Consider the following 16,895-nt stretch of genomic DNA (forward strand, 5'->3'; position numbering starts at 1 on the left):
GTCCTCCTGGGTATTCCATACTTTGAGGTCCAGTACTCCCATGGAAGAGTGCAACAGAAGGCTGACAATGAGTTTGTAGTGAAGAGCCAATGCTTTCCAAAAATGGCTATTTTTTGTTCCAGTAGGCTTCTGCATAATGCAGAATTTCACAGGGAGCGACCCGATGTTGTTGGTTTCGCATCAACATAATTTCATATGGTTCTCAGGTCTTCATATGGTTTAATATAGTTCTCAGGTCTTTCCTTCAGATTCTTATAGAGTCCTTTCCTTCAGAGATGACATCAAATTGGTCTAGGCATTCTAAGCAAGTCACTTTTAATGAACTAAATGATCATAGGGTTTGCTGAAGAGGGAGAATTTTTCAGAGCATGGAGTACTGCATATGGCCCCCTTTAGCCACAGTGTTGAATCGAAGGTTGAAGCAGGAGTTTAAGTTTAAAGTGGTTTGAGCAAGTCCAAGGCTAGATATGTAATTGAAAGAGAGAGAGGTTGGGTGGTGCCCTCCCAGAACAAGCAATTATTTTTTCAATTTAAACAGAGAAGGCTTTCTCTCATCCCTTGTTGAAAGCGGTCTTCGCAGCTGGCAATTTCGGAAAGAATGCTTCTTTAAGGGCAAGAACCCTCACTTACCTGAGAGAGACATGCTTCATTATTGGGTTCCTTCCTCACACCAGGACCACAAGATGCCAGGTGTGGGCTACAGCTCTTTGATGGAGTGGAGCAGAGGTGTTTTAAAAGGGATAAGCAAAAATTATTCTTAGTGAGGGGCAGAGTGCAATAAAAAATGTGCACTCTCTGATAGAATTAGCTTTATTCTGGTGCACCCCGAGGATAGGGTTAAAGATCAAGAGAGGAAATGGGGGATGGAAAGAATACCCACTCTATATGGTCAACATGTTTTAGCCCAAAATGTACCCAGTATTGGGTCAAAGGCATTTGTCAGGACCAAAGTGATATAGTCACTCTGCAATATGAAAATAAAAATAAGGATAGATACTGGCCTAACACAGTAAGCTAGATGATAGGCAGGATGGCCCACCATACATTACAGGGTCCACTGTTGTTCTGTAGTGTAATAGTACATCAACATGTTTCAGCCTAAAAATGTCCCAGTATGGGTTCAATGCTATTCATCAGGACCAAGATAGTGCAGTCACTCTGCAATATGAAAATAAAAAAAAAGATAGAAACTGGTCTTGCTAAAATAAGACATATGATGTACGAGCTGGCCCACCATAAATCACTGAGTCCACCATTGTTCTGTAGCGTAATAGTAAATCTTGAATGTCTCTGTCGATAACATTGGTGGCATTAGACTGTTGCCAGGCGCACCACCAATGTTACCGATAGAGACATTCAAGCTCTGCAGTTTAGGCTGCTTTTTGAGGCTTGAGAGTGAGATGTACTATTGTGCCACAGAACGACGGTGTATTACATTTTGGAAAGACAACTGAGATATTTATGACATATATGTAGCTGTGAGCTACGAATAGTGTGAAGTCTTGGAGAAAAAATAAGAATAACTTAAAGATCCTTCTCTCAAATGGGGAACAATTACTTTTACTGTTTTTCTGATCTCGGTCTGTTAATTTTGTGGGTAAGAACACTGATTGAATCTTGTCTAAAGCTGATGCTATTTAACAAATTCTTATTGTTAATCTGTTAAAATTCCTTCCTGAATTCTACTAAGAAATGTAAGGCTGGGTATTAGATGATAGTTGCTACAACATAATGGGATGATTAGGGTTTCTAAAGAAGTTAGATGATAACTGTGTGTAATATTTGATTTAGGACTATGGTTACTGGCAGAGGACAGTTAGCTGAGGCAGTCATGTAAGTGGCCAGGCAAGGCAACTTTAGCAATACCTATGAGGCAGACCTTGTTTCCAACAGCTAATAAGATATTTGAAGCGACCTTGAATATTTCTTCTACTGAAACCTGTTTGATGATTCTGAATAAAATGCTGAAGGATTCTGGAGAATGGGGAGATGTAACATGACAGTTAGCAATTGAGTCCCAAATATTTTTTATTTTTTAGTTGAAACACTGCAATGCATTTTTACAGTATTGAGTGTCGGTCTATGAAGATAGGTTCTAACATGTTTCTAAGTTCTGTTTGTGGAACTGTTAATGCATTTGACTAGATAGAGTTTTGTAATTCTATGAAGGTTCATTTGATATCCTAATTTAAAAATCTAGCCCAATGTGCTGTTTCCTTTGGACTGTGATTTCAAACTCTGACGTTCAAGGTTTCAACATAGTCATTGTTATGTTTAAACTATTTAGCCTGTTATAATGGTTATCTTCTGTTATGTTTCAGTCACTGTTCAGGACCAAATTTGATACTAGAATTTTATGAGATAAGGCAAAGATCAAGGATTTTGTGAATGAATTTCGAAGTCTTTCAGGGTTGGAGTAAATTATACCAATGTTTAAGGAACTATTTGAGTTGGTTGAGCACATTTTATTAGGCTTTCAAAATGATGAGTAGGATGGGCTGGATTTTTTTCGAATCATATTATTTCGATTGAGTACCTCAAAGGAATTCACTGCCCCTCATGTTTCTTTCCTTTGTTTTTGTGGATCAGTTTAAATGCTAGCTCAATGGAATCATTGCTATTATGGTAGATCCATCATCAAACCAAATTTCAATGAGACTGTGTACGTGGCATTTGTGATCATAATTAGTCTGTCGACTGCATTATTTTGGGCTTTATACATCACCATTTTATATTGGCCACATTTATTTAATGGAGTAAATTGAATAATGGGTTTTATACTAGTCCCAAAGAGTAATGATTACACCCCACACTATTTTCTTAGGAAATGGCATACTTACAAATAGGTGCTACCTTATTATGCTCCTGCTTTGCCTTTACTATTGACGCCATGACTAGAATCCTTTCTTCATGTGAGGCACAGAAAAAATATTTTCTCTAGTGATCAGGCAGCACACAGATCCTAGACTCAGCAGGGATTCAGAATTCATTCAATGTTGTTCTATTCCAGGTCCCTCGGTCTGTTTGCAGTCAAAACTGTTTTCCAGGTTATAGAAAGTCTCCCATTGACGGACTCCCTATTTGCTGTTTTTCCTGTGTGCCCTGTCCTGATGGGAGCATTTCAAACCAAACAGGTGAGTTTATTTCACTTTCAATAATACAAATATTTTAATCTGTGGAAAGAATTATACAGGTCAAAGTATAGCACTTTATATATTCTTCTGTATGGCTTATCACTGCATTGTAGCCTAAATAAGTAAGAAAAGTCCTCAATAAAAAACGAGAAATGTAAATTAAGTGATACCTTCAAACATGACAAAGAACATAGTAGAAAGCAGAATTTGAGGACTGTGAGAAAATGTTCTTTTTTCTGCATGGTCACCCCCAAATTTTACTGAATGTTATTGCTGGTTTTTAAACTTTTAATACTGGGGCACTGCTGTCCAGTTCACATTGTATGAGCTATGATGCCAACACCATTGTTAAATTGTTTAACTCCTAATTGGCATTTTTAACATATAAGGCCAAAGTATATGGTACACCCATGGCATGGAAAGTTAAATATCACCCGTGGACTGCAGAACAGATTGCAATATCAACTAATGGTGCAGAGAAACAAGGATTCAATATTTACAGTGTAGCCTGACTGTTACAGTTTAAACCTGTAATCCAACCTGTCAAAATAAACCTTTTGATTGGTAAAACTTACCCTATGAATATTGTTAAGTAATCTAATATTATTAAGTCACTCCTATGTAGGCATTGAAACCCACAAGATAGAGTATTTGGTGTGTAAAACTGACACATGTTGAATGTTAATGTCACCCTGTTTCTACAGTGACAATGCCCCAAAAGCTATCATCACTGCGGAAGGCTCTGGCTGTCATATGAGGAAAACTAGAATACAGATTGAAATTCTTCTATCTTCAGTTTGGGACCAGCTAGAGAAATAGGTCAACTGCTCTATTTAATAATTATTACAAGCCCTTCTCAGTGGTTACGTTAAATGTTTAAAAATTATTTTGGAAAATAACTCGTAGAAAGTTACTTCTTCCCTGTATGAAGCTCTTGAAGGGTAATTTGCATTAGTTCTCCAGCAGCTGCCCAGCTAGAGCTTAACCATAATCATATCTGAAAAATGTTCTCAGAGTAGACATAATGGCCTGGCTGTAGGGAGTTATTTTTCATCACCCTTGCATGAAAGCCAGTAAGGGTGTCCCCAGAACGTCATTCGCTTCTCAAAGGAGCCTTCTCTTTCACAAGTAAATGTAAGGTGAAACCTGGAGAAGGCAACCATCCATTTGCTCCCTCAACCAGGCAGGCACCAAACCCTGAGAGGAGCCACACCAGATCCATTTTTGAGTGATGACAGAGGAGGGGGTTGCTCTTTTCCTGGCCACATCACTCATTGGGTACACAGACTCTGCACAAGGGAGGAAGTGTTCCCCCATTTTGGATTTTGAGAGTAAGGGCCATTGGGGATAATGTACAGCACAATAAACAGGAACTGCTGCAAAAGTAGCTGAATTGCCTCTTTGATTCTTCACACCATTGATTAGAGAGGAGTCAGGAGTACCTCATACAGACTAGCTGGGGCCAAATATAATTCCACAAATGTGGGATTCCAAGACACCCTCCTCAGAAAATGTTCTTTGAAGTGCCTAGCTGACCAGTAGTAACTGGACCAATCAATCAATCAATCAATCAATCAATCAGAGGTCCAATATGTATACATCTGGACTGTCAAACGTCAACCCTAACGGTAACATATGTATTAAAACGGACACCTTGGTCTAGGAAAAGGTTTATTTTGCCAGGTCGAAATGGCAGTTTAAAACTTCCCACACAGGCTGCAATGACAGCCTGTGTGGGCATGTTAAAGAGCAACTCAAGTGGGGTTGCACAATCAGTGCTGCAGGCATACTAGTAGCATTTAATGTAAGGCCCTGGGTACTCATAGTATCACTTAACTATGGACTTATAAAAAAACTAAATATGGAAATCAGGTGTAGGACATTTTTGCCATGTTTTATCGAGTGAGCACAAGCACTTTAACACTGGTTAGCAGTAGTGCACATACTCCTAAGGCCAACAAAAACAAACTCTGGAAAAATAGGGAGGGATGAAGCCAAAATGTTTGGGGGTGGTCCTGTAGAGATGGTCAAGTTCAATAAAGAAGCATGCACCTTTCCTACATATTCACAAATAAAGTCCTCCCTACTTATTCCCAATACAAGTTAGTAATGATTAAATGTAATAGGGGGTTATTTGGACAAGCCGAATTGGCAGTTTTAGTCTGCATTCAGGCTGCAATGGCAGACCTGGGACATGCTTTGAAAGGGCTATTTAGGGGGTGGCAAAAAAGTGCTGCAAGCCCACAATTAGCATTTAATTTACTGATATACCACTTTACCAGGGACTTTTAAGTAAATTAAATATGCCAAATATGCCAGTAGTCCAACCATGGTTTAAGTGTTATAGCGAACAAATGATGAACGGAATGCTGACAATGCAAACATTCGCCCCCAGTCAAAAGATATGGGTTAAATTCATCATTCGTTTGCCCACCACGCCACCCCAGTTTGGACCCAGCCATATGCAGATCAGTCTTGATCCTGTGCCCCATGGGAACAGTCCAGACCGAACTGCCATGCCAGGTCATCCCTGGACTGGAAACAAGCATCCTGGGACCGGTTTCATGGTATGTCACCCTTCTTCAGCCAGACTAGCTTGAATCCAGTGGCACAGTGAGCAAGGGACCCACGTCTGGGCATACCCATCCCACTTAGGATGAAAAGTTTTATAGCAAACAAATGATGGCCGGAATGCTGACAATGCAAACATTCCCCCCAGACAAAAGATCTGGGTTAAATCCATTGTTCTTTTGCCCACTGCGCCACCCCAGTTTGGACCCAGCCGTATGCAAATCAGTCATCATGGGACCGGTTTCAGGGTATGTCACACTTCTTCAGCCAGGTATAAGGTGAGAGCACAAGCTCTTTAACACTGGTTACCAGTGATAAACTGTGCAGTGCTAAAAACCAGCAAAAACAAGTTCAGTAAACAGGAGGGTGAAGGCAAAGCATTTGGGGATGACACTGCAGAAAGGTCCAAGACCAACAAAGGCATACATTCCTGGCAGTATTGCAGTGCCTTTTACAATTATTTTTTAAATGCGGGTAAAGATATAGCCTCCATGCCGTTAGGGAAAAGGTGCATAGAATAGCATAAAGTGCAAGATTTTTTTTTCACCACCTTACATACAATTGCAAGTAGTATTGTGGTGTTTGTTCAACTAGTTCCTTTTGAGGGTCTTTACTGGGAGGGATCTTCACCTAAACATTTTTTAATCAGTCTCTCTTTGTTGCTGTAAAAAGTTGATGTATGTGTCCCTCATAAAAAGTAATGGGTATAATTTACTTGAACAATATTAACAGCTTGCCTCCTTTGTTTCGGGACCACCCTGACCAGTACTTTTCTTTGATTACTTCTAAGGTTGAAGGAGCCATTGTTTCTGGGTTGGACCAGAACTTGCGACTTCCCATACATATTAAGGACCTTGCAGTATGATTTAGCAATGGCAGACTATCTGAGTTACTACTTGGCCACAGCTCACAAACAGGCTTAAGATAAGTTACAAGGTTGGGTTTTGTCCATATTTGTCGCCACAACCACAACAAGAATCGTTTAAGCACAGGAACAGCTTCAATGTTCTTCATGCCTAATTTGTGTCTTATGGCTACCACAGGGATCCTCAGGTCAAGCTGCAAATGGACCTGAATTGGACCCTGCTTATGTCCTCTGCTGTATAAATAGTAATTTTTCGCTCTATTTTTCCTTGCATCTTCTAAAATTCATATCTCTGGTTCACCTTATTGTATTTTCCCCATTTTGCGTTTGTTACATTTTACTAGCTCTGAGTGTTTTTTTATTATGTTGACTTGTCTGCTATGCGTCATAGCTACCAGGGGTTGAGCTCAGGTTTAAATTACTGACTAGTAGGTTAGTGACTTTATTGCTGAAACAGTCAAATATGCTATTAACATACTAGCAAGTGAACAACATAGCAGACAAATTTAATATTAGGTGTATATAGCTAACAAGCAATTCAGTGAGTTAATATGACACAACTGATATCAGTGTGCAATATGCAGTCACAGATTTAGATTCTTGCAATCCCATTCTGCCTTTCACCCTTCAAAGGTTGATAACGTGAGTGTATATGAATTGGGTTGTTATAATACCTAGCACTAAGAGGTACTGCTGTGTGAAGAGCATGCTCAATAATCTATCATTGAGTTTTTAACTTTTGCATCTTCTAAAACATACCTGACTTACCGAAAGGTTGGCTGGGGGCATAACTGAATGTTGAATAAAAGCTTTATCAAGATCCAAGTTAATAGCACAGACAGTGGACCTGTTGATTACAGAAAATGTTCAATGCAAGTGGACAGATGTTAAATATATCGACTAGGGGGTTTGGGTCCAGTACTTCGCTGATAAATATGAGAAGCAACAAGCTGTTTTTGTTTCTAGGTTTCGTCCAAATGCTGGGAATTGCTAAATCCTTAATTTTTTTATCACAAACATCAGATAAACCAAAGTACAATACGGAAGGCGTTTAATGCCTGTTATAGGTATGTAAGATAGTTTGAGCATTTGTCATTTAAACAGTAATAGCGTGAAAACACCACACAAAAGGATCCCACACCACGTTAGAAGAATATAACCTTCTTTAATAAGAAAAACAAGACCAAAATGACAAAAATCCAATCATAGAACCGGAGATATTCAATTTTTAAGATTTTAGTGAAAATAGAGCCAAAAAGCACAATGCACCACCTGTGGGCATCTGGTTGCGCCAGATCAAAACAAAGTCAAACGTTCACACAACCATGATGGGGCATGGTCAGGCTACAGGGACCTAGCTAGGCCCACTGAACAGAGTACTTTAAATGCTGACTTGCGGAGTATTGCAAGGATACACGTACCATAGCCGGAGCAATGCATTGTTTCTGAGATACCCTGAGGCCACAATGCGGGGGCCTGTGCCATTATTGAGGATCCAATTGCCAGGGCTTGCTATGTGAAGTTCGGCATTAAGGATGGGTGATGCGTTGGATCCGAAGAGCTGTAATACGAAACCGGTCTTTGTGACAGGGTCCATTCCACACCCCAGTGGCTATGCGTTGGTTCTGCTCAGGTTTGCATCGTGCAGCAGAGGAGATGTGTTGGTTCTTCTGGAACCACAGAGGCTATCATAGGACCTTAAGCTCATTTTCAAGGGTCCAAGATTGGGGGTACCAGCAGTTGGCAGGGTAGACTCACTGACTTCAGAGTCCAGATGCAGATGCCAGGTTGTTGGAAGCCTTCTATGTCCCTGAGGCTCCATATCAGGAGGCCAGCCAACCCCGTCTTGGACTCACTCTGGAGTCTGGGGTCAAGAGATACTGGTCCAGTCCTTCTCACTCAGGAAAGTGGTCAGCAGGCAGCTGGTCAACACAGAAGGGCAGCAGTCCAGCAGAGTGGCAGTCCTTGTAGCAGCACAGCAGCCCTTCTGCCTGGCAGAGTATCCACAGGTCCAGGTGTGTACTGAAGTGGTGGAGTCTGAAGTCCAGCATATATATTACTTGCTGTGCCACTGAGATGGTGAGAAGCTTGTAGAGGCATGCCTTTGAAGTGCACAGGTGCCCTGCCTTCCTGGTCATGTCTCCAGCCTAACTACCCAGGGTATGCAACCCTTGGTGTGGAGGCAGGACACATCCTATTCAAGTGTAAGTGGGCTGGGTCCAGCTCCTCCCTCACCTTGCTAGTGATGGCCCATTCAGTCACACCTAAACTCCCAATTGTGTGTGGCTGTGTAGGAGGAAAACTCACCCAGCCAGGCACCAAATGGCTAAGGTAAGAAAATGCCACCATTCTAAAATTGCAGTTTTCAGACTTGTAATTTAAATTCCAACTCCACCATCGGTTAGGATTTTAAATAAGCCTGGCCGGAGCTTGTGGAGTTTCACTCCATGGAATTCAACCGTTGCCAAAAAACTCTGGCAAATTCTGTGGAGTTCAGTGAGTGGACAGAGTATTGCTTGACAACCCCTAATCATGCCCCTTTGGCTGTTGAGGGTCATTAGGGTCCAAGAACACCTATTGTTGCCACAAGTAATTTCCCCACAGCTGGATTGCTAAGACATCGTCGGAGGCCCGCTCCCTTTCTCAACCACTGTGCAAAGGGTCATCCTGGTGCACTACTGGTTGGGGGATGCATTACCCTTGGCTGATGATAATCATTGGGGGCCGCAAACCCCTATTGTTGCCACAAGTAAAAAAACTCCAGTGAGATTGCTGATGGTATGACAGTTAAGGGGGTGGGTCGGAGGTCTGATAATCCTGAACAAAATATTGTACTTCTGTATGTCACAGGGCCCGATGTACTATTCCCAATCGCTACCAGAGATATACAACTTTAACACTGACTGATTTGATAATGGGAATGCAACTTTCAATGTGACCCATTAGAATCGTAACTACACACTTCATTACGGACAATGGCTGGTCCTCATAATAATAGGTATGTTATGTTGGGTGGGCATGTATAACCCATGCTATGAAGACCAAGCCTGTCCTCTCAGCGTGGCCTATACTTGCTCACACACACGCGCAAGCACACACACTTGTATTTTGTAATGAACTATTATTCATTGTGTGCTATTCTACGAATGGTAATAAATATAGTAATATCAACTGATGGCCTAATACATAAAGGTAAACATGCACTTTTGTGTGAGTTTACAACTATTTGGTACTGACACTGACAACATTATTTATTTAAGTAGTATCTTCATGACTGTGGAGTCTATGCACATAAAACACTAGGACAGTCCTGAAAATGGGGTGGACAAGGTGCACCCAGTTGGTGTTTGCAGATCTCAAGACCATAAATGTACATCTTGTAGGTCATCCAGAATAGTCATATTTCTCTAGATAAGTTCAGGATCAGAGCCCATACATTTTATCACCCTAATGGCCAAGTTAGGTAATCTGATCTCCAGCAGCCGGAACAAAGGCCTTCCACACAAAAGGGGTAAATAACAGTGCTTCCTTCAGCTCCTGAGGAGGAATGGGTGGAGATGAAAGTTCGCATCTGTTATTTACCCATAGCACTGTACAAAGGCTGGGGACAGCCCAGGCCCACTGAACAAAGGAGGAAGCACAGACAACTGGAGCCAGCACTGGAGGGGGTTCCTCTTTGATATTTTGGTTGGAAAGGCCCTGGCAGTGATGTTAGGGGAGGGGGGAGCTGAGACCTCAAGAGCATATGTGACTATTGACTTCTGGATGACACCACCTTGCACTCTCCTAGCGTACTGTGCAGGAGGTTTGGGACAGAGATGGAGAGGTGATGTGGCACCATAGGATTGACAAAGGGTGTCTGGTTTCTGGAATCTTCCACCACTTAAAAAAATTCTTGCTCAAGGGAGAAAAAGAGCTGTTGGTGTTTTTGTGGTTTTTGCTACTGTTCCCTGGGACTGCAGCAGCCATGGACAACTGGAAGAAGGAACCTCTGATGCCCAAAATGACTAAGGACCCTTCTCCCAGTTGTCACCAGGACCAGTGGTTCTTTCCAAGGGCCAGTGGGACAGGCCTACTTACATCCACAGATAATCAGTTGGGGGAAAGATCTGGCCTTTTGCTCCCAAATACAAAGACCTGAAGGAAAACAGGTGAAGGGAGGAAGCAGAAGCAGCTTCCTGCAGGGTACACCACTTTATAGGCCAGAAGACCTTCTAGAACTGCTACTTGTGGCTAGGTTTGTGACCTTTGACCTTTTCTAGGAAACAGAGCATGTGTCTCTCTGCTACATGAGCTGAAAATACCCTTTAGATGAGCCAGGGTTTTTTACTCTAGGGAGGGGGTTATATGGGGCCGCCTCCCCAGAGCACATGGAGTCTAGGGATTACAACCCTTTGTTGGTTCATATACAGTGGCCTGGGGCCACATCTCTGGGACACCGCAAAGAAAGGCAAAGGGAGAGCACATCACTTTCCCCACACCCAGAAAGAGAAGAATATCTTGTGGGCTCCCGCTGCACGAGAGCTCAAGAACAGCAATGCTCTTGCCTGAATGGGAGCACCAACATAGTATCGCCGACTAGCACAACGTTAATACATAGTTAATACTACTTATTGCATTTACGCTCCAAATGATGGTTTGACATGTAATTTGTTGTTCTTGTAATATGGTGAACTCTTGTTAATGCCAATAGGCCTGTATTAGCTAAAGTAATACCCCCCTATAATGTGACGTATTGTATGGTATAGGTGGGGGGGGGCACTGTGATTTAGAGAATTATTCCTCTTTATGGTCAAATGTGACTTGACAGTAATCCAAGGATTTTTTTATCTTCCTTATGTATTTATTTGTAAATGTATGCGCAGTATTTAGAAGTGTGTGTATAATAAATATACTTTCCCTTTTTCTAATGAGAAAGCAGTGATTGGAGAATCAGTTCTTGAGTGTTATTATTGCATGCCATCTAGTGATGATTTATTAGCCTACACCATCTCCCCTGAGTGAGTCTTGGACTATTCGGATTTGCTACCCTAAGAAAGCCAACCTAATTTCCTACATTAGTTTATACTACATAGCTAGTCAGATTCTCCTAGACCGTGTCGGAACCCATCTGCCCGACTCGGTCGGAATCCAATCCGCCTGACCGATAACGATGTTCGCGGTCGGAAGGGAAACCATTTGGCCATTCCGAATCGGTTCCGATTGGCTCTTGGAGAATCTTTGTTGGTAGGAGCCGAATCGTACAGATTTAAGGACAGTTTTAGGATGTATTATGATGTTTGAATCCAACAGCCTTTCCGACTTGGACTGTCTGACATGAGAAGGCTCTCTGAAACTGACATTGCGGGCCCCTAGCAGGCCCCCTTCATCCTGAGGCCACCAGTTTGGGGCTGAGAGGGTACCCAAGGGACCCCTTGTAAAACCATGCACTGTGTGGCAGGCACCATGGGGTGCCTGCGACAGGGTGCAAGGTTTTACGAAAGTACCTTTTCCCCATTGGAGCGATCTTGTTGTTCGGAACATGGGCTCTCATAGAAGTCAATGGGAGTCAGACCGAACAGTGTTTGGATGCATCGGTCATGTGGATCAGCCGATCTCAATTCAGTTGAAACTGATTCTGACAAGGAATCGGGTGGAAAGTTTCCTCACAACATTGTATTTGGCCCCTTAGTGTTTTTCTGTAAATAAGTTGTTGTTTTGAAGCATGTTTCAAATGTTCTTACTGTGTCTACTTTCACTATCTTGCATAAAAATAATTGTTTCACTTCTAACATGTATTATTTGCTCTTTTCCTTAGACTCCCTGGATTGCTTCAAATGCCCAGATGACCATTGGTCAAACAACAAGAAAGATAGATGTATGCCAAAGAGAATTGAATTTTTGTCCTATGAAGAACCACTTGGTTTCACCTTGGCTTTCTTCGCCATCTTTTTCTTCTTCAAGGCCACTGGCATCTTGAGTATATTCATAAGGTATCGAGACACCCCACTTGTCAGGGCTAACAACCTACAGCTCAGTTACATTCTTCTTCTTGCCCTCATGCTGAGTTTTCTTTCTTGCTTGATTTTCATTGGTCGGCCTAGGCAATTGACCTGCATGCTAAGACAAGTTACCTTTGGTATATCCTTCTCAATTGCTGTTTCTAGTGTGATGGCTAAAACTGTTGTGGTAGTAACTGCTTTCAGTGCCATCAAGCCCAACAGTAACTTAGGCAACTGGATTGGCTCCAAGACTTCTTATCTTATTATCATGGTATGCTCTTTCATAGAGTTTGCCATTGGATCCATCTGGTTGGGGATTTCACCCCCATTCCCAGAACTTAACAACAGTGTCAGCCATTGGAAAATTATAGCTGAATGTAATGAGGGTTCCTTCTGGATGTTCTATGGCATTTTGGCCTTCTTGGGAGTGTTGGCTTGCATTACTTTTTTTATTGCTTTTATGGCCCGAAATTTGCCAGACACTTTTAATGAAGCCAAATTCATCACCTTCAGCATGCTGGTCTTCATCAGTGTCTGGCTTTCTTTTATCCCAGCCTATCTCAGCACAAGAGAGAAATATCTGGTAGCTGTTGAGATTTTTGCAATCTTGTCCTCTGGGGCAGGCCTTATGTATGGTATTTTTGCTCCCAAGATGTACATTATCTTGCTAAGACCAGAGCTGAACACAAGAGAATGCTTAGTCCGAAAACCAACAGTTTGCAATGAACACATTGGATAAAAGTGATATTTGAGCAACGAATTATGTATATTTCATAACTATAAGGCTGTAAGTGGAATCAAAAGCATGTGATGTAGTGCATTATATCCCAGGGGACCACTACAGTCAAGTTTGAAACTGCTTGGTGCTTACGGCTTAGTGCCAACTTCAGGTCCTATAATCACAAATTTCAATACTATAGAACACCATCTCCACCATAATTAAGAACTCAAAAGGACCAACTATTCAGGGAGCAAGGAGAGGAATGCTTTGGTTTTCAGAGAGCCATCAGAGAATCTAAGGACACTGATGCACGTTCTTCATTCCACTAATCTAATTACACAGACAGGTATGACTCGACGTACCTGCAAGGTTTGTAAAATGTCAGGACCTAAGACACTACTGGTTCATCATTGCTGAAGCTGAAGAAATACTTTTAGAAGGCAAGGACACACAAAGAAAGAAAATATGTGGGGCAAAGAAACTCAATGTTAACCAGGATATAACAAAACTTTGTTTTTACCACACAGGGGTCTAACATTTCACAGCTACAAGCATTTATATTGATTGCATGCCAATTCCGCTGATGATGATTTACATGTGACAAATAATGCAGGTGACAATGGGGTCTTGATACTGATGGACTTCTCCACATTTGATACCATTGATTTTACTATTCCCTGGTAGCCGCTTTAATTAATTGCTATCAAGAAGGCTGTATTTGCTTGGAGGAATTGTTTTCTCTCCAATAGGTCACAATCAATTTATCTTGGTGGTTTCCATTCTCATGTTAAACCTCTTCCTTGGGAAGTGCCACATACACTACTACACACTATTATAACACCTTGCACTGATTTCAAGTAAAGTCACTCCTTACGGAAATGTCACTCGGCTCATCTGTCGACTGGCCAATCTTGCTCACCTGGCTGAATGAAACAGATATTTTTTAATTACTTTAAATATGCTGTATTGAAATATTAAACCTGAATATGGGTACAAAATGAAAAATAACCGGTATATTAACATTGAGCATCAACATATTATTTCTGAGCATGGGCTGAAAATTCGTTCCGCTTGCGGAATATACGGATTTTCCGCGATTTCGCGATCCGCGAATCTCGTGAAACCGCGGTAAAATCCGCGAATCCGCTGGGACGAATTTTCAGACAAGCACTTACAGGGTTACAGCAGCAGGTGCAAAAGTTGAAGTTAATTTTTTGTAACCTTTTACAAAAGGGTTACAAAGAAATTAACTTCAACTTGGGCACCTGCTGCTGTAAGCCTGTAAGTGCTTCCTGGCGCCTTGTTGCATACTTGCAACTATTCTCTGACCCTACTCTGACGCTTGAAGCAGGGTCAGATAATAGTTACAAGTAGGCAATGAGGCGCCTGTCACGAAAATTAAACCTCAACAGGAAGCACTAACAGATATAAAAACAAGCATTTGCAATGCAATAGGTCTCGCATTAGGAAAGTTTGAGCTATTGGTCTTGCAAATGACAATTTTTTTCATTTATGTGTTGGTTTTGAAAGTAGCTAAATTAATAGCTTTGTCATTTACAACGCCAATAGTTAAAACTTTCGCAAATGTGACACCTATAGCATTTGTAATGCAACATGGTTTGTATTTACATGACTTAGCTGTATTCATATTACAAATTACAATGGCTTTTAATTTTTTTAAATAATTAATACTTAAATAAAAGTGATTTTAATTTATAATGGCAATAGCTGAAACTTTTGTAAATAACTTTTGTGAAGATTATGTTCAGTGTATTTTATTGTGACGAAAATCCAAGAACATAAGCGAAATATTAACATCTTTTTGTGACATTTGTAATAAAGTTTGAAACATTGAGAGAACATATTTGAACCAGTTTTTGTTGAATGGTTGCGCAGATTGATGCTGGCGTGGCGCTGAGTGATGCTGTGGTGGTCTGAGTGGTGCTGTGGTGATGCTGAGTGGTGCTGTGGTGGTGCTGAGTGATACTGGGATGGTGCTGAGTGATGCTGGGGTGGTGCTGAGTGGTGCTGTGGTGGCGCTGAGTGGTGCTGTGGTGGTGCTGATTGGTGCTGTGGTGGTGCTGAGTGATGCTGTGGTGGTGCTGAGTGATTACTTTATTGTGTTCTCCTTGTTTTTCCCTCACTACCACTCTCGCCTCCTGCCTAGCCTCATCCACCACCTGCCATCGTCCCTCCCTCTGTCCAGGACCTACTTAGTGGAGGCTGCAGCGTGACCTCATTGAGCAGGTCCGAGGGCCAGCTATCCCAGTGCTGCTGCTCCATCGATCTTGCTCTTGTCTTCACCTTGCTTCTCTGTTTTCTGAGTGCTTTCTCCTTGCTCTTCGCTCACTTTTCACTGCTTTCTCCTTACTTTTTGCCCCATTTTTTGAGTGCTTTCTCCTTTCGCTTTCCTTCTTCTTACTGCTTTCTCCCTGCTTTTTCCCCATTTTTGATTTCCTTCTACTTGCTTTCCCTTGTTTTCATTGTTTTCGATTAACTTTTCCCCCAGTTTTTGAGTACCTTCTCCTTGCTTTCCCCATGTTCTCATCTATTGAACCAATCACCACGAAGCAGTTCGCAGCGCCACATGAATGATAAAAACACCATGAAAAAATATAATGACTTATAGGTATTAGCTGTAAAAAGAAAGAAACATCATTAGAGATTCTAGACTAATAGGACCAAACATAAGTAACACGTTCAAATAAATAGTAAAACACATCATGAGGTACCCTGCAAGTATTAAAACATTTCTTAAGTATCATGGGTTCCTTATAGGTAACTGTTTTGCCTTTATAAGTCACATTAAATCTACAGGGGTGAATCAGGAAATTCTGGCATTAATAGCTTGCAACTGTGGGTCAAGGTCCCGAAATTGCTTTCTTCTATCCATTGTAGCTCTATCCACATCATGAGAGAAATACAGCCCATGGTCAGACCATATAATTTGTCTTTTTAGCTTGGGAGCATCAAGTATTTTAATGAGGTCAGTAGGCTCTAAAAACAGAATAATAACTCCTCTGGGCTTAGAAACTGATTTTGTACCAATTTTCAAGTTTTTTGAATGTTCAAGGATGTAGTTAGAGGAATAGCGAGAAGTTTTGGAAGAAATGATGCAAAGTATTGCATCGGATCATGTCCCAATGTTTTCTGGTAAACCATACATTCTTAGATTGTTCCTGCAATTTCTGTTTTCAATGTTATCGGTGTGTCTCTTTAGTGCATTAACTTCTCATTGTAAAGTGTCTATTTTAGTAAAGGAGTCTTCACTCTTGCTGAATATTTGTTCCAAGCTGGTCTCTCTTCTGTTCATAAAATACCATTTCTCTTGAAGGCTGTGCAGCCTTTGACTATATGGTTTTAAAGCTCTTATTTTCTTTCAAATTATTTCCATTTAAATAGGTGGAGGAGATTCCACTGCAGATGGTGGCTCTTTTTAAGGTCTTTTATTAGTAGATATGGGGACATTTTTATGTGCTCCCTGAGAATTGCCAGTCATTGCTGGGATTTCCGCAGAGCCAAATCGGTGTCTCTGACATTTCCAGTGTTTGATCAATAGATACGGATGGATGTGAGTTATTAAGATTTATAGAGCTGCTTGAGGATAGTATGTGAGGAGGCCT

The 16,895-nt window shown here is 41.4% G+C and overlaps 1 protein-coding gene across 1 annotated transcript in view; it reads left to right on the forward strand.

The window, feature by feature from the left end:
• LOC144783887 (extracellular calcium-sensing receptor-like) overlaps window positions 1–13,290 on the forward strand; it is a 50,746-nt gene extending 37,456 nt beyond the window's left edge. The window contains exons 5-6 of the mRNA XM_078662630.1: window positions 3,011–3,134; window positions 12,368–13,290. Coding sequence (XP_078518756.1) covers window positions 3,011–3,134; window positions 12,368–13,290 — 1,047 coding nt within the window. The remainder of the gene's footprint in view (window positions 1–3,010; window positions 3,135–12,367) is intronic.
• The last annotated feature ends 3,605 nt before the right edge of the window (window positions 13,291–16,895 follow it).

This window comes from Lissotriton helveticus, chromosome 10 (assembly GCF_964261635.1).
Source record: "Lissotriton helveticus chromosome 10, aLisHel1.1, whole genome shotgun sequence".
Lineage (NCBI taxonomy): Eukaryota > Metazoa > Chordata > Amphibia > Caudata > Salamandridae > Lissotriton > Lissotriton helveticus.